Here is a 17,638-nt window from a genome sequence, read left to right on the forward strand (position 1 = left end):
CCCAACGGTAGGATAATGTAAATGTTTTGGGCACTTTGAATGTAGGTCAGGCCACTTGTGATGTTTGGGAGGTTAGGTATGGTATATAAAATGCATTTTCAGCCCAAGATATTTTCAGCTTACAATGAAGGGCACAACTGCGTCATAAGTTGAGGAGCATCTGTAAATTGCGTGTATCGGGAGCCTTTGTCTGAGATTAAGATCATGTTCTTACTGAACCACAGCACAGGCAGCAGCTTCAAAAAATTAACAGATACAATGTTTTTCTGATCTATCATCCATATTCAATCATTTCCATTGACCAAATAATGACCGTTATAGCATTTCCTCTTTTGCAGTTCAGAATCTCGTCAAAGCCTATGTTTTTTAAAATGGCACCTGAGGTCCTCCAGAACAAAACTCTGGATTTCCCTTTTTCCTGTTCCAAATCCCCACCTCTTTTAAGCCTCTGTGCCTTTGTTTCTGCTCTTTGGAGCGCTGGAACCCCTCGCTGCTTGCCATACAAAAGCACCTGCTTTTGCTTTTCTTTGAGGACCTAGTCTTTCCTGAAGACCTTTCTTGCTCCCTTCGGATCCCAGCTGGAAGCAAGGGGCTTTCTCCTCTCCCAGCCCCACACTTAGCACCCAGGCTGCTTGGAATAGCTGGGTTTGTATTCATGAGCACCTGTGTCCCTGCCCACTCATTTTCTGTGGGGAGACTCCAAGGTCTTTGAAAGAAGGAACCACTTTCATAGGATCTGTCACACAGGAGGTGCTTGGTAAATGTTAATAGCTGCGGTGCACAGCACTGTAGAGAGATGGCCCAGGATGCTGTGGGGAGTCTGGTCCAGAGGAATTTGAAGAACAAGGAAAGTGCCCCTCTAACCAGAGGCCTACAAGTGATTCTTGGAAAGAGGAATGAGCTGGAGACCAATGGGACCAAGCTTGATCTCTAAAAGCTCTTTGAGTTATATGGTGGAGTGCGATGAAAACAGCCACGACCTTTGTATTTCTTAGGACTGCTCAAGCTCGTGAACTGCCTCCATAAGAACGTTCTGGATTTATTTTTTATTTTTAAATTTTAAATTAGCCTCAGAAAGCCTGCACACACAACACAGAGAGCTAGAAACTCTTCACCCCCAGCTTTCTCTGACATTAACATCATCTGTTGCTGTAGAACAATGATTAGGACCAGGAAATTAGCATTGTAGCGTTATTATTGCTCAAAGGGATGACTTTTCCACCAGTGCCTTTGCTGTCTGAGGGTCTCCTCTAGGATTTCACACGGCTTTCAGTTCTCATGTCTGCTTCGTTGTCTCCAGTCTGACAGTACCTTAGTCTTTGTTGTTTATCATCTTGACACTTCTGACGAATATGGGCCACTCGTTGTAGAACACCGCATTCCTCACTGGGTCTGGGTGCTCTGCATTACAGGAGCACCACAGAAGGGGTGCCGTACCCTTCTCTTTGTCTCCTGTCCAGAGCGTATCCAGTCATGTCCTAATAGCACTGATTCTGGGGGACTTGATCACTTGGGCAAGGGGGTTTGCTGCTTTCTCCCTCTGAAGTGACCATCTTTCCCCCTTGAAGTTAGTAATATTTTAGAAATACCTCAAGACTATACAGGTGTCGTTTCCACTTATTTTTGCATCCATCGATGAGCTGTCCCTGCAACAAATCCCGCTAGTTTTAGCCTAATAGTGAATCTTTTATTTCCCTCTTTCTGTCTGCATTTATTGATTAAAAGCTATAGACTGGCTTTAGATGTAGAATTTCACATTCCTCCAGTCATTTTTTGAGTCTTTATTTAGATCATTAGTTTGAAAATGGTATTTTTTTTTGAAGTACACTTTTACTGTTCTTATTTAAGAATTATGTGTTGTTGTTTACCTGAAGACATTACAATCACTTAAGTTATACAGCTTATTTTAGGCAGGCTGAATAACTCTCTTAATTATATAAATGAAGAAAATTAATGACTTACTATTAAAATAAAACACAGCTACATGTGGGGGCATCACCTTAACCTAGCACTTGGGAGGGTATGGCAGGGATATCATAAATCCAAGGCCAACCTGGGATACCCAGTGAGTTTAAGGCCCGCCTGGGCTATACAGTGAACCTTGTCTCAAAAAAATCAGTCAATCAATCAATCAGTCACACACTGATGATATTGAAAGGGACACGTTCTATATCTTGAAAACTAGTTTTTCGTCTGGCTTCTGAATGTCTAGTGGTAAAAGTAACACTTTTGATACTTAATTATAAGGAGTTCATGAGACACATGTAGCTTTTTGTTTTTTGAAGAACTTAGTTTTAACATTTTTTTTGTCTTTTTGAGACAGGGTCTCGCTATGCAGTTCAGGTTGGCCTTGAGCTCACTTTGTAGCCCAGGCCGGCCTCGAACTCGCAATGATCCTCCTGCCTCAGCCTCCCGAGTGCTGGGATTACAGGTGTGTGCCACCACACCTGGATTAGTTTTAACATTATGTGGCTCAGTGTGTTTACTGTGGTAATCATAGCTGAAGTCTATAGAACACAGTATATTTAGCACAGATTATCATAGCTCAGCAGTTTCCATCTACCATAGTTTTCATAGTTTGCCCAGAATGATTAGTCAACAGAAAAGTGTTGAATTGGAGCTGATTCGTTTCATTACTCTCTAAGCATAGTATCTCTAGTTTATACAACATTAGAAGGAGCATTATTTAGATCAGGGGCTGACAAACTTTTTGTGCAAAGCTCCAGCTGGTAAGTTCCTTGGACGTTATAGGCCACCCAGTGTCCCAGACACTCAGCTCTGCTGTCATAGCCATAGATGTTGTGCAGGTGAGTGGGTCCGAGTCTGCCCAGTAAGACTTTGTAAGAACGGAGGAGGCAGGCTGTGGGTAAGAGTTCACTGACCCCAATTTAGGTTGTAAAAATGTACAGGCTCAAAATGTACATGAGCATTTAGCCTTGACTCTCATTTTTCCCTACAGGCAGAAGACTGACCTTTGAAAATATGTATTGGGGAGATAGTCACGTCCTGCTGAATACCTTGTGCTGGTGCTGCCATCGAAAAATCTGGTTACATTCTGGGGAGGCTTGTAGGACGGAACCTCCTCAGTCCTGAAATGCACATCCGGCCTGAGCAGGCCCACCATGAATAGATACACAACGATCAAGCAGCTTGGGGATGGGACCTACGGTTCTGTCCTGCTAGGAAGAAGCATCGAGTCTGGGGAACTGATTGCTATTAAAAAGTAGGTGTTATGCTTTGGCCTGTTGAATTCTTCTGCTGTACATGGTGAAGATAGTTTCAACTCCACCTGCTCCATCGCCTGTTTTTTGAGATGTCCCTCAAGGGGAGTGGATGGGAGTGTGGAGAAGAAGCTGGGGTTCTGGGCTTCTGCAGGGCTCATGTTAGTGGTCATGAAATAGTCCTGTGTTAGGCTTTCTGCTTCACAAATCGCACAACTGCTTTTCTTGTGTTTTCTTGTCTTGTGAGGCAGTGACGAGTAGGCTCATGACTGTCATTTCACAGGAAATTTAGCTCTGAGAGCTAAATTCGGTCCCTCAAATGTGGAGTGGTCTGATGATTTGTGTCTTGTCCCCCTGCATCCTTGATCTTCACATCTGGAGCATAACCCGTGGCGGTGGTTATGTGCTGCCATGTAACAGTCTATTCCAAGGCTTGCTGCTTGTCCTCCGTCAGTTTGTGTGGGTGAGCATAGCATAGCTGAGCTCTGATTCAAGGTTTGGTTCAAGGTCTCTCGTGGGTGCAGTCACGGTGTCCGCCAGGCGGCATCCCACTGAAGGCCAAGCTGGGAAGCGTCCGCCTCTGAGCTCACACGTGTGAATGCAGGCAGCCTGGGAACCTTGTGCGCTGCTGTGACAAGGATCTCGGATTCCTGCTGGCTTTTGGCCGCCCCTCGTTTCTTGCCATGTGAACCTCTCCAAAGAGCAGCACATGACCCGGCAACTTGCTTCGTCAAGATGTAGACGATAAGAAAGCGACACGAGGGTCGCCAAGACAGAAGTCGTGTCTTTTTTGCTTTTGTAAATTACGGTGGTACCTTGGTTCATGAGCTTGATTCCTTCCACGATTCTGGTCACAAACCAAACTGGATGAGAACTGAATCAAATTTCCCCATTAGGTCCATATGGAACCTAACCATTGAATTTGACGGTTCTTGTCCAATTTGGTTTGTGACCAAAATCATGGAAGGAATTGAGTTCATGAACCAAGATACCACTGTAATCTCCACAGTGACATCCACTGTATTTTACTGGTTAGAAGCAAGGAGACAGATCGATAGATAGATCGATAGATAGATAGATCAATCGATCGATCGATTGATCGATTGATAGATCAATAGATTGATAGATCGATAGATTGATAGATAGATAGAGAGAGAGAGAGAGAGATAAGAGGTGGGTGAATACCAGGAAGGAGGTGGCTGGGCACCACCTGAGGGTCGTCCTGCTTTTCCCATCCATGGCCACTTGCCTCCTTAGCGTCTCCCTTTGGATGCCATGCAAATATTTCAGACTCATCATGTTCAAAACTGACCTCATATTCAGCATACTCTCCTCTCTCACCCCACACTTGTTCCTCTTCTCTTGATAAACGACACCACCGTTGCTTTAAAACCTGAGCGTCCTCTTTTCTTGCTTCCTCCACATCCCTCCCATTGGTTGCCTGGTCCTGTTAACTCTGCCGAACCTTTGTCAGATCTTCCTTCTTCTCTGTTCTCTGTACAGCCTCCCATTCAGCCCAGTACCTTCTCCCACCTGGCCCATGGGTCTTCTGCAGGTCTCCTAGCTCTGCTCATTCCCTGCTCGTTCCATACTGAGGAGATCATTTGAAACACACAGTCTGATGGACTAAAACTGTTTGTGTCAAATGTTCTTTCTTTCATTTTATGGAAAAAAGATAAAATTTCATAAAGTAATAGGAGAATAACAATAGTTAATACGTTACATGCTGTTATCTTTAAGGTAGTTGCTCAGGGTACAAGATATGGGCATATAGATTTCTCTAGTCGATATTGGCACAAACTTTATTTTTAGTGATCTAAGAGACACTAACAGTGTAACTGACTTGCACTTTTTCCCTTTTCCCTGCTGTCCTTTCCCTTCCCCCATCATAGTTCCTTTTCCCTTTCAAACAGTTTCTTCCCCTCCACAATGTCTAGTGTATATTTTAGACCTTATTTACTCTTTCAAATTCTCACACCAAGGGACAATCCGATGCTTACACGTGTGAGTCTGATTTAGTTCACTTCTGAGCATGGTCTCCAGTTGCATCTGTTTACCTATAAAGTCTCGAGTTCCCCTTCCTTGCGGCTGAGTAGTACTGCACCGACATTCTTTGTGTCCCCCCTGGCTTCAGCGCCCCCAGCAGGCCCCAGCCCCAGTTGCCCACGTTGGTGTTGGCTGGGTCCTGTCCTCTTTGCTGTGTTTCCTACTTCTTTATTTTCTGTCTCCCTACTCTTTGCCCCGGCTTCCTGGAGTCACTTCCCAAGTCAGTCCGCCTTGCCGTGTACTTGTTCTGCTTTGTTTGGTCTAACCCAAGAGCGCTCTCGGTGTCTTCCTGTTAGATTCAGGGTTACGCCCCACATGAGACCCACAAATTGCTGCATCATTTGGCTCCTCTTGTTTTCCTCAGCCTTGTCCCCTGTCACTGCGTCCTTGCCTGTTGGCTTCGGTCTTGCATCCTTTCGCTTCCTGAGCTCAGGTCCTGCAGCAGTACTCCCTCCTGTGCCTCTGACGGAGCTGAATTCCTCGCGTCCTCCAGGGCTGGGTTGGAACAGCTCGTTAGGGGAGTGTTCCCGCGTGAACCAGACTGGATGAGGCCCGCTTGGGTCCGTTCTCACATTTGCCCTGCGTCTTTCCTGTGTGGCGTCAGCCCAGGAAGATTAGTGTCTACGCTCCTACCCTGGCGTCTGCTCCTTGAGGGATGCTGTCATTGACTTGCCATCGTCGCGCCAGTGCTTGGCAAAGCACCTGCCCTAGGAGGGGGCTGAGGGACTTTCCGAGCGTGAATAAAGGAAGCGGTCGCTCAGCCAGGAAGCACCGCGGCAAGGGCAGAGTGTCAGGCTGGAGACGTAGAAGGTGGTCTGTCAGTGACCAGCTTGAGACCCGGGGAGAGTCGCACACCTTTCCTGTGCTTTAGTTTCTTACCTGGCCATCTGTTTGAGAAGGCAGCGCGGAAATGAACGAGTGTATTGTGTTCCCATAAAGCCTCATTTCTAGCAACTGAAATTTTGATTTCATATAATTTTCACACATGATGCAGTGTTATTCATCTTTTGATTTGTTTTCCTCAGGTTAAAACACAAATACCATCTCTAACTCACTGGCTGTGTAAAAGTAGATGATAGGGTGTATTTCGCCCGTGGGGTGGAGCCTGCCAAGCTCTGTTCTGGAGCAGGTGCAGAGTGTGCTGTTCAGTAGAGTGGTACCATATGTGGCTTCTAGATTTAAATTGAAGTAAGACTAAAATTTCATTCCCTGTTGCATTATAGCCACATGTGGAGTGGCTCGCATGCCAGACAGCACAGAACATTTTCATTAACATAGGAAGTTCCTTTAGTCAGCTCTGTTCTAGACGGAATAAGCCTGAGAGACCTCCTTCCAGGGCAAATTAGCTCATTACTGGGAGAGAAGACAACAGTCCAGGCTTCTCGGACAGTACCACGCCAGCACTGCTGGGACATTGTGTGATTTAGGCATGATTGCAATGCCACGTTTTAAAATAAATGCTGTTTTGAGTGATATAATATTTGGTAGAAGTCAAAAATCACCTTCAAGCAGTATTGATTAGGACAGAATGAAAACATTAAAAAAATAAAGTTTGGCCTACTACTAGAAGTGAACATGCTATTTCTTTCTTCTCTTTTAGAATGAAAAGAAAGTTTTATTCCTGGGAGGAGTGCATGAACCTTCGTGAGGTTAAGGTATTTATTAACATACCAGGAGATGATTTCTGTTTTGTTGATTAAAATAGCTTTATGTATGGTTGGATTTATAGTTGATATAATCATTCCACTTGCAGTTTTTTACTAGTGCTACAAAGGTGAGCAGATGATATTCAGCTAGTAGTTAATGAAAGAAGATTATAATGTTACTGTATTAGTGAATATGTTATTAGAAAATTATCATTAATGCATTTTTGTATCAACATACATCAGTAAAATAGATTGTGTTTAGTGAATTACTGTTGCCTCCTAAGGTGACTTCCTATTTATACACAAGAATATCTGCTTGTGGAGTTTTTCCCTAAATACAGGAGCAATGCCCGTTCAGGTGCTTCTCAGGTCATTTGTTGTCTGCGAGGGAACCCTGTGACCGGGGTGCAGCTGTGTCAGGACCGCGTAGCGCAGAGCTTCCCCTTTACCAGGCGTTCTGGCTGGGTTACTGCTCCCTTTCTTGTTTCTCTCCCTCTTTTCATTCTGTTTTAATCTCATCTCTACTAACGCACACTGGCCACTTCGGTTCTGTCCGTATAATTCTCTTCTTGTGCACTGGAGTGGAGCTCCATCTGCTCCTCGTTCTCTCAAGCCCTGCTGAGTAGAATGGAAGCCATACCCTGACTCAAGGTTCCCAGACATGGAAGGGGCTTTCAGAGCTGGAGCAGGGACCTGCAGACGTTCTATTCAGATATTCCTCACTTATCGACCTAGTTCTGGTCCTGCAGTCAGGTTGTTACGTGCATTGGCCGTGGTAATGGTTGGGGGATGTATATAGTATGTGTGCTACAGTGTGTAGAGCGAAGACATGGTCAAAGGAGACGTCAACTTAATGGCTTTGCTTTCATTTGCATAACTCTTACATGCAGTACTGCAATGTATGGCAGAACATAAAGCTACAGTATAGTGCTATATAATACAGTAAAACCAGCAAAAGTTATAGTGCTGTATAAACAAGGTATACTATTACACAGAAGAAAGCTATTGAGGCTCTACAAGATGTACAGAACTGTACACACGTGGGCTGGGGATATAGCTCAGCAGCACAAGTGCCTGTCTTGCAAGCACAAGGTGCCAAGTTCGATTCCCAGTACAAAAAAAAGAAAGAACTGTACACACAAAAAAATACGAGCTCTAAGTCTGAATGGCAGGTAGTAAATGCAAAAGCACGCCTCAATTGTAAGTTTGAACAGTCTGAACAGGTAGGTTGTTAAAAGAAGAGTATTTGTTTTTGTTGTTGTTATTGTTTGAGGCAGGGTCTCACTATGTAGTTCAGGCTGGCCTTGAACTCACTATATAGTCCAGGCTGGCCTCAACTTTGCAGTGATCTTCCTGCCTCAGCCTCCTGAGTGCCGGGATTACATATATGCACCACCATGCTGGGCTGAATGAAGATAGGGATAGATAGGGCTAAGTAGTAAATACTTTAGACCTTGGGTTAAAAGCTCACTCTCAGGCATTATACAGGTATAAATGTGACAACAGTGAAAATAAATTTCCAAAAAATGTTAACTTACTCAGTTTGAAATGTGATACTATTACAACAAGAAGAACGAGATTCTTCGAAAGAGCTTAACACTTAACTTCATTAGAGCTCAAATCAGTGTTCCCTGTCATGAAATTGGTTGCAAGTGTTCATCTGTAAAACTATTCTTAGCTCACGGCCAGATTTCACCCCGGGTCATCGTGTGCTGACCTCCTGCCGAGAGAATAGAAGCTGGAACATCCAAGAGCATCAGAAATAAGGAATGATTCAGGGACATTTTCTTAGAAACGCAGAGGCTTGAGAGGCATCCTTGACTTGGATACTGAGCCTTTGCTTTTATATACGACTCGCTGTGCATTCATTGTGATGGAAGAGCTTGCTGGGGCCTCCAGCTTAGAAAACCTGTAGGCGCACGGCATCTGAGGAAGCAGGCACCACGCTGGGAAGGATCAGCGGAGGAGCTGGTCCTCCAGCTGGTGACCGCCAAGACACTTCCCGCCCTTCCTGGCCTGCACAGACGCCACTTCAGCTGCCCCACATCTGCCCATGGTGACGTCACACAAACTACCACCCGGGACACAGCCGAGCGCTGATAGGAAGGGTGTGGAAGGAGACAGAAGGGCGGCCTCCTCCACAGTCCTTCATCCCGTCCTCCTCGCGAGGTTCTTTTCTGCCTGCTGACGTAAAAGGGACAGGAGAGGAAGGTTACTGAAGCACCATCGTTCCTCATGTGCTGCCTCCCGCTGACAGCGAAGGAAACGAAGAGAGCTCCTGCGCTTCACCACACGCACAACTGCAGCTTCTCCACTCGTCCCGTCTGTCCTCGTGTGCCCCCCGGGGAGCCTGCAGATCTTCACCCGGCGGCCCGCTGACAGAGGGTCCTTGCTCCTGCAATGTCGTGAGAGAAGGGGGACCCGGTGACATTTTCTCTGAAGTACTGCTTACATGGTGCTGTGGCCTCCGGGTTAGTGACCGTCAGCACTAGTACGCTTCCTGTATGTTGCCTGGTCTTTTCCTCTGCTGCCTTGTTCCTTTTGCTGGGCGTGGAGGTGCACACCAGTTAACCCAGCACCAGGAGACTAAGGCAGAAGGACCGCCCTCCGTTCACGGCCAGCCTGGGCTACCTAGTGAGTTCAAGGCGAAGCCTGAACTACGTAACGAGACCCTGGCTGAAAAGAAATTGTTTTGCTTTACTGTCTTAAAGTAAATGCTGATGTGTTTAGATCCTTGCTCCAGAAACGTCCCCTCCTTTTGTCTTTAATCTCTTGTTTCCGCTGGCTTCTTCTCTTCGGCCTGTAGTTGTGCCCGCCATCCTCCTCCAGCCCAGGAAAGCCCCGCCTCACTCTCTCCTCGGTCATCCACCGCCTCCCTGTCTTCACCTCCACGTCCACACTCGGTGCTGCTTCCTGCCCGCCGTTTGCTGTCAGCCTCACGGAGTCGGGCACCTCCCTCTGCGGCCCCATGGGAGCCAGGATTCAGTGGGTCTCCCCCGGCACCCAGTCTGCCTCTGCCCACTTCTGCAGCCCGTCTTGCAGATAAGCCTCCGTGTGAGCCGGACCGGTCTGACCCTCACCCTTGGCTGTTCAGGCATGGCCGCACTCCATTTCCACACCTTTCCCAGGCGGCCCCTCCTGAGGTCTCTTCCCTCCAGTGCTGCCCTAGATGAGGCTGGTCCCCAGGAGGCGCCCTTGCTGGCTGCTCGGCGCTGGCTGGTTGCTCCTTCCTGGAACATCTCTGATGCTTCTCGTTTCTGTCATTCTTCTGACACTTCATGTGGCTTTCCTTAATAAGTGCATGTTTAACTCCCGCATTTTGAGATTATGTCCTGTCTTCCCAAGCAGGTTGTTTTGCTCTTTAAAGTAGATGCTGTGTCTTATGCCCTGGGATATTCTTGGGGCCAATTACATTGTAGCTTTAATAGTTGAGAAATTGACCGGACAAGGTGTTGCATGACTATAATCCCAGCACCTCAGAGGCTCAGGCGGGAGGATCTCGAGTTCGAGGCCAGCCTGGCCCGTGTAGCAACATCAGTTCTCGAACAAATGAATGAACAAACAAACAAGAAGGTTGATCAGTCCCTAAGAAGGGCAGCATAATATCCAACTGGAACCTTATTCCATGAGGCCTGTCCCGAGTGGACCAATGGTGGGGTCTGTCTCTGACACAGTGACTTACCTCCACCCTCCCTTTCAAAACCTTTTCTAAGCCAAATAAGGTGACTCTTCCTAGAATCCATGAAATCTTTGATGCACAATGTATCTGTTTATGTTAAACAGATGTGGACTTTAATTTGCTCATCAGCCTGATTTAAAAACAGGAGCTGGGAGCCTCCCTTAGCCATAGGATAGGAATTTACCCTCAAAACAGACCTCAGGAGAAAAGCTGAAGGTACCTCAGGCCTCGTTTAGAATTCTCTTCCTGGAAAGCGGGAAAGCGGGCTTCTCTTCCTCAGAAAGAATTTACCTCGAGGCTCCTTGTGTGAGGAATCTTGGGCACTGCTGGTGAAGCCTTTTAAGAAAACAGGCAGAAAAGATGGCTGCAGTTGGGACAGCCGAGTGAATACTTACAGGTTAAGCAATGTTTATGTTTTTTAGTCATGGAGAACCAGGACTCCAACTAAAGGAAATGATCGGCCTTGGGGTATTCTGGAAGATCTGGCCTAAATAGTTGGCCAAAACCACCAAGAATCCTTGCCAGAGAGGCATCTTGGCAGGAACTTGGCCTGTGGGGAGGAGGCTCCAGAAGAGTCCACTCTGCTCTCCTTCACCGAACACATTTCCTTCTTCTTTCCCCAGCTGCTTGATGTAACTTCATCGTGTGCCGTGTTCCCAAGCCTGATCCCTTGGCTACCCTATTACCCAGCAGCCTTCCAGATCTGGATGTTCGTTTTAACACTTCCATCTTTAAGTATTTTGTTCCTTTTATAAAAGAGTTGGTCTTTCTAATGAAGTTCAAAGGTAAAGGGAGCTTTACAGTTGCTCCCTGTGAGACCTCCTGCTCTGTGAGGAAACAGCCTTTGAATTGAAGGGTTTGTGCTTGGCAGCCTCCGCAAAGGAGGCAGCCCGTCAGGTTTTGATCATCCAGGAAGCAGCCATGAGCTTTGTCTCTGGATGCTCTACATGAGCGGGATTGCTGCTCACCAAGGCAGTTTTCATTCCCCACAGCGGAGCTAAGGCTGCAGAGAGAAAGTAGTGCGTGTACACAGGACCGTGGCTACAGGTGCTCACCTCACCTGTGAGGACCAGCAGACAGAGGTCAGGTGCTGATTTCCGCCCTGCCCTCTAATTCCTCATCTGCTGCCTTTTTTTTTTTTAACCTTTATTGTTCTTGGAGCCAGACCATTTTCTTTTTTTTTTTTTTTGGTTTTTCTCCGGTACCGGGAACCGAACTCATAACCTTGCGCTTGCCAAGCAGGCGCTTTTGCCGCTGAGCTAAATCCCCAGCCCCAGCCAGACCATTTTCTTCCATCTCACTGCAGGGTCTTCACAGTAAGCTGTCACATTTTCTTTGTCCGTGATTAACCACTCACCAGTCCAGTTATTTAAATACTGGATGACCAAAATTTCATTTTCATTAATTTTTATAATACAATAGGACGTATAAAAATGACAGTTTTATCAAATTTATTCAGTAATTTTTCTGCGTACGGTATATCTTAAAACATTCAATACATAACATGATGTAACAATCTGGATAGTAGGGTCTAGTCTCTTTCCAAATTCTTTATGTATCATTATCTTTCTTTGAACAACATACTTGATACTATCTTGTTAGCCTTTCCCTTTTTTAATTTTTTTCGTGTTTTTCTGGTACCGGGAATCAAACTCATGACCTTGCGCTTGCCAGGCAGGTGCTGTGCCACTAAGCTAAATCCCCAGTCCCTCCCTTATTTTTTTTGTGGGTGCCATAATTTCAATGAAATCTCTACCCACTAAACATAATGGTGAAGACATCAATGCTATACATCTGATTGGCATTTCATTATCCCATATTTTGCAGTTACTTGGTCTTTTAACCCTACTCTAAAGTGTAAATGACATTTTGAACCCCTGTGTTTTGAATAAATAACAAATGAGTTCCATATTTTTGGTCCAGAAGGTGCATAAATATTTTACATTAATATTTTTCCTTGCTCTTTGAGTATAGGCTCTCTAGATTGTGGGCCACTCTGTCAACACCACCCACAGAATTACTGTAATCGTCGACCACTACTGTAACTTCTTTAGTTTCATTTCTTTTTTTAAGTTCTATCATTTCTGTATTACGAATAGTTGACAATAAGGAAATGTCTTTTCTTACCTTTCCATTTTATAACGCAGACTTTTCCTCTCTGCTATTCTAACATTTCTTCCTTTTTCAGTTTTTTCTTTTGCAGATCTTTTGGGACTTTCTCTTGGCGCTTTCTCAGTTTTCCAAACATATCTGTTTTATAAAAGAATATCACTGAGTCTGGAGAAGTATAAAAACTCTATCTAATGTACTTACACAAGAGTTTGTACAGATTATAGCACAAAATTATAGGTTACTTTTCACAAATACAGTAAACATTAATTAGTAAAACAAAATAACCAGAACTTATTATTAGATTTCACTAGAAAGAAATATCAAGGGCAAATACAACAGCCTGAGTACAAAGGTATGCAAAATATAGTTGACATAAAATAAACAGATGTAAGAGTGTATCTCATGCAAACAAAACTCGACTAGTTGACAAGACACCTGCCTGAGCAGTGCTCAGGATGGTCAGTATGTAAGCAAACACGTGCCTGGGCGATGCTTGGCGTAAACTTCTGAGTGGTTAAAACTCGCATTGTAAGGACTGTTCTGTGTCTCACGCAGAGATGATTCAGATATAAGTCAAGAGAATCGGGCTATCAGCCTCACTCTGTTTGATCAATGTCCTACTTAAAGTGTCTACAGACTATTCACTCATGTTCTCATCCCAAAGCAGCTGTTTTCTCCAGGGCCAGAAAATCTAAAGCCTCGGGTTCTTTTATTCTGTTTTGGCCACTTCCGCAGGCTGAATGAATTCCATAGTCTGGAGGGGGTGAGCCTAAAATAGCCTTGCCCCACTGCTAAGTGCTGGGCATGGCCGGAAATACCAGCAATGGGTCAGATACTTACCTCTGGCCAGTTCATCAAACATTGTTTCTAGGGGCTGGGGATTTAGCTCAGCGGCACAGCGCCTGCCTGGCAAGCACAAGGTCATGAGTTCAATTCCCGGTACCAGAGAAATACCAAAAAAAAAAAAAAAAAATTGTTTCTAGGGGAAGTTACTATTGATTTCAGAAAAATACTCCATGTAAAACTGTCAGTAAAATATAACTTATGGCATGTCCTAAACTTAGACGTTTTTTCCTAAGTTTAACCAGAATTACTTTCTTTTTTCAACAACAGATTTTCTCTGATTTTTTTCCCCTCACCTTTCAGTCTTTAAAGAAGCTCAACCATGCCAATGTAGTAAAATTAAAAGAAGTCATCAGGGAAAATGATCATCTTTATTTTATCTTCGAGTACATGAAGGAAAATCTCTACCAGCTCATTAAAGAAAGGTATGTTTTGGACATCTGGTTCTTAAAAATAAATATTACAAAGTGGATGTGGGGTTTTTTTCCTGCTTTTTTTAGTTGAAGTCTCCCAGTTCTTTCTCTGATTTTTTTTTTTGTTTTTTTGTTTTTTTTTTTTTTTTGGTTTTTTTCCGGTACTGGGAACCGAACTCACGACATTGCACTTGCTAGGCGGGTGCTGTGCCGCTGAGCTAAACCCCCAGCCCCTTTCTCTGATTATTTAACGGTCATGCTACCTGGCTCTAATGCTGGAAGCTGCCTGCCAGAAGAGGGCCCAGCCCACACTGCTGTGGGAGGCATGTGCTAGCCTCAGGAAGCCGCTTTCTGTGTAGTGGGTTTCCTGTTTTAAAGTTATTCACCCAGAGGCTCGAAGGTTAAGGGACACTGTCCTCATCTCTGTTCCCATGAGGACAGGTGGGCAGAATGGCCACAAGTCAGGTGTCAGGTGCACCCCGCTGCATTTATATTGAAATCTCCATTGAAAACTTCTAGGCTAATTTTAGTTCTGTCTTGCTGCAGTACTCAAGTACTTGCATGCTGGAAAGAAGAGACCCAAAAGAAACTTCCCTGCCACGGTGATTTTGAATCCTGAGATTGAGCCGTGGGCAGACTCGGGTTCACTCTCTGCTGGCAAAATGAATGCCTCTTGTGAGTGCCTCTGAGTGAACAAATACTGTCTTCATTGTCAGTACCAGCTGGGAATCCGTGGACTTTGCGCAACCAGGGACAAATGCTAACATCATCCACTGTATCTCATGAAGGCTTCATCCAAATGAAGATATTCATTCAGATATTCCCCACTGAAGCTTTACAGAGTTTTAGCTTCTATCTCAGAGATATTTATATGCTGCTAGAGGGATTTTTTTCTCATTATGAAATGTTTAATCTTTTCTTTATAATGTAACTGAATATATTTTGGTGTTTTTAAGTTAGCTCCCTATATGGACAATTGATTGTTTTCTTGGGTATTTATTATCAAAGGATCTGGGCAAAAATTAATGTGAGAAGTCTGAGGATGTAGCTCAGTGGTAAAGTGCTTGCCTAGCATGTACGAGGTCCTGGGTTCAATCCCCAGTACCACCACCACAACAAAAATCAGTGTAAGAACATATGTTTTCTTAATTTCCAATTATGTAATCAAAAGAACATGAACACAGGATTCCTTTTAATACCTAAACCCAGATTTATAACTTTGTTTTCTTTTGTCCTGTACAGAAATAAGTTGTTTCCAGAGTCTGCTATCAGGAATATCATGTATCAGATCTTGCAGGGACTGGCATTTATCCACAAACACGGTAGGTGGTTTGAAGTGTTCTACTTTTGAGTAGCAGTAACTGTTGCCATCAAGCAGAAGATGTAGAAAGTATTGATGTCTTTTGTAATTAACTCCCAGAAATGGGTGAAAAGTTGAGGGGGTGATAACGGATTTTGGAATATAGTGTCTTTTGGAATTTGATTTCTGAGTTTTCTTCCTTTATTGTGTCCTGTGTTTTTTACTCTTTAACCTTTAACATAAAGCTTTAGTTCTAGATCTGAGCGTTATTCTTCACTATTAACTGTGGTAGTAATGAGAAAATGAAGATAACTGTGAGACGTTGCATGTATTATATTTAATCTACTAATATCCCTTCGCTGTGGCTTCTCATTTTCTTAGAGTATATTTCAATATGCTTCAAAGGGTTTAAAAATGATCTAACAAAAATTATATAGTACAAGAAGATAAAGTCAATTAAAAATTAGACGAATGAAAAAGAGACAAAAGCTAAATGGGGTGTGGATGGCTAACCCCATGGGTGAGGATAATCCTTAGCATTCACACTCGCAAGTTTTATTTTAGCAGAAAGAGCACAGATTTGTTTCTGGGCTTGTTGTCATACAACAGAAAATGTGAAATATGACCAAAGAGCACATGGGGTGTCCCTGAGGTAACAACAGACTAGAAGTATGTGAAGACAGAGAAATTTCCCTCTGGGAGTATGTCCCATCATATTCCCTTTAGATGGGACCGTATGGGACCGTGCCTTTAAGGTGGACTTAGGAGCAGGTTACGCAGGGCAGCTGGGTGCATGTCCATCAGTATAGGCTAGGTATTTCATCTGATCACAGAAAATGCTTCTACTAGGGGCTGGTGCGATTCCCTCCAGAGACAACCTGGCTAGTCCATAGAGAAACATACACTATCCAGACTTCTTAGCTGCACTTCTGAAAAGTTTGAAGAAATGAATGTGAGATTCTGTCTCCGGTTACTACTGGAGCTTTGCTGGTCTTTGTCACTAGCTGGACGAAGACCCAGACAGGACGGGATTAATAATCTTCTGTGAGCCCAGGGCAGCCAGATGGACACCGCTGTGAGTGATGTCAGAAGCCCTCGGGGTCACGTGAGGTCACTTTAGCCCAGAGACAGAGGGGCACAGTGGCTGATACTGCACAGTCCCCACTCAGCTGGGGCATCACCCTGGCAAACGCCTTTCCCCAAGGCGTCTCACTGCTCAGCAGGACACCGTGCCAAAACCCCCGACAGTGCATTCAGTTCAGGCCGGATGTGCAGCTCAGGCCTCTACTAGAGAAGTCTGGGGTTGCACAAAGAGGCGCAGTGACTGTGGGACTGACACCAGCTTGCTCTTCCTGCCCAAGCAGCCCCTGGCAGTTAGAGATTAAATAAAACACCACACAGGCTCTCTGTGCAAAAGCTTGTAGCTCGGGCTCATGCTGAGTGACTGGTAACAGGCAAGACTGATTCGAGTTGGGAGCCAGTTCCAAGAGAAGCGTCATCTCGGAGGGCCTGACATTGCAGCCCCAGGGCTTCAGTCTTTGCTCAAACCAACTCACAAGAGAGAGGATGAATTTGAGGGACACTAAAACTTCCAGTACGGTGTCTTACAAACAAACAGGAGAAGGTCATTTTCTAGAGTTATGAGCTCAAGAAAAAGAAACAATAAAAATCAAAAGGATTTTCAAAACAGGTAAGTCGACCAGCACATTTTCAGGTAGGGAAGAATCAGTGTTTGAGTTATTGGGGTTATTTGCTCAGGGCTGGAAACTGAGTGGACCTAAGGAAAGGTCCTTATCCTAAGAAAAGGTCCTTACCCTAAAAATGGTCTGTATCCTAAGAAGAAGCCCTTATCCTAAAGAAAGGTCCGTATCCTTTGGCTTTCTCTTCTTGTCTTTTCTGCCACTTTTCATGAGACTCACGCACTGGTTTCTAGGAAGAACGTGTAGCCTTTTGTCCAGAGCTCTACCTAATCGTGTGTGTGTATGTGTGTGTGTTATGTGTGTGTGTGTGCATGCATGTGTGTGTGGACATCCACAGACCATACATCTGCACCACATGTATGTATATCTACACATCTATTCATTTCTCCCACACATACACAGGCCACCTGGATGCATACGCACACATACTGTAGTCAGTAATTTGACATCCTTCTACGCCTATGTTAGCTCTTTGGAACTTGGCCCTGTCATCTCCCTGTGTGCCTTGAACATGGGCGTTGTGTGTGGAGACAGGACTAAGCAAGCCTGTTTATAAGACCTCTGCTCGCATAGCCTCGCTGCTGTTACCTTTGCCAGTGGTGATGACAGCTTCCCCTAGCAATTAGTTTGCGGCAATGCGGGCCCAGTTCTAGTCTGAGCTTAGTAATACTTCATCTG

General features: G+C 44.7%; 1 protein-coding gene across 5 annotated transcripts in view; it reads left to right on the forward strand.

The window, feature by feature from the left end:
• Positions 1-17,638, forward strand: part of Ick (intestinal cell (MAK-like) kinase) — a 67,381-nt gene that overhangs the window by 22,846 nt on the left and 26,897 nt on the right. For 4 of the 5 annotated variants that reach the window (XM_013510738.1, XM_013510736.1, XM_013510737.1 and 1 more), the window contains exons 2-5: positions 2,960-3,223; positions 6,868-6,922; positions 13,851-13,972; positions 15,203-15,282. In XM_013510738.1, the coding sequence (XP_013366192.1) occupies positions 3,123-3,223; positions 6,868-6,922; positions 13,851-13,972; positions 15,203-15,282 (358 nt within the window). In that variant the 5' untranslated portion in view covers positions 2,960-3,122. Of the gene's footprint in view, positions 1-2,959; positions 3,224-6,867; positions 6,923-8,591; positions 9,385-13,850; positions 13,973-15,202; positions 15,283-17,638 lie in introns of those variants that run through there. The other variant, XM_013510739.1, reaches the window with a different exon arrangement.

Source organism: Chinchilla lanigera, unplaced genomic scaffold (assembly GCF_000276665.1).
Source record: "Chinchilla lanigera isolate Chin_1 unplaced genomic scaffold, ChiLan1.0 scaffold00010, whole genome shotgun sequence".
Taxonomy (NCBI): Eukaryota; Metazoa; Chordata; class Mammalia; order Rodentia; family Chinchillidae; genus Chinchilla; species Chinchilla lanigera.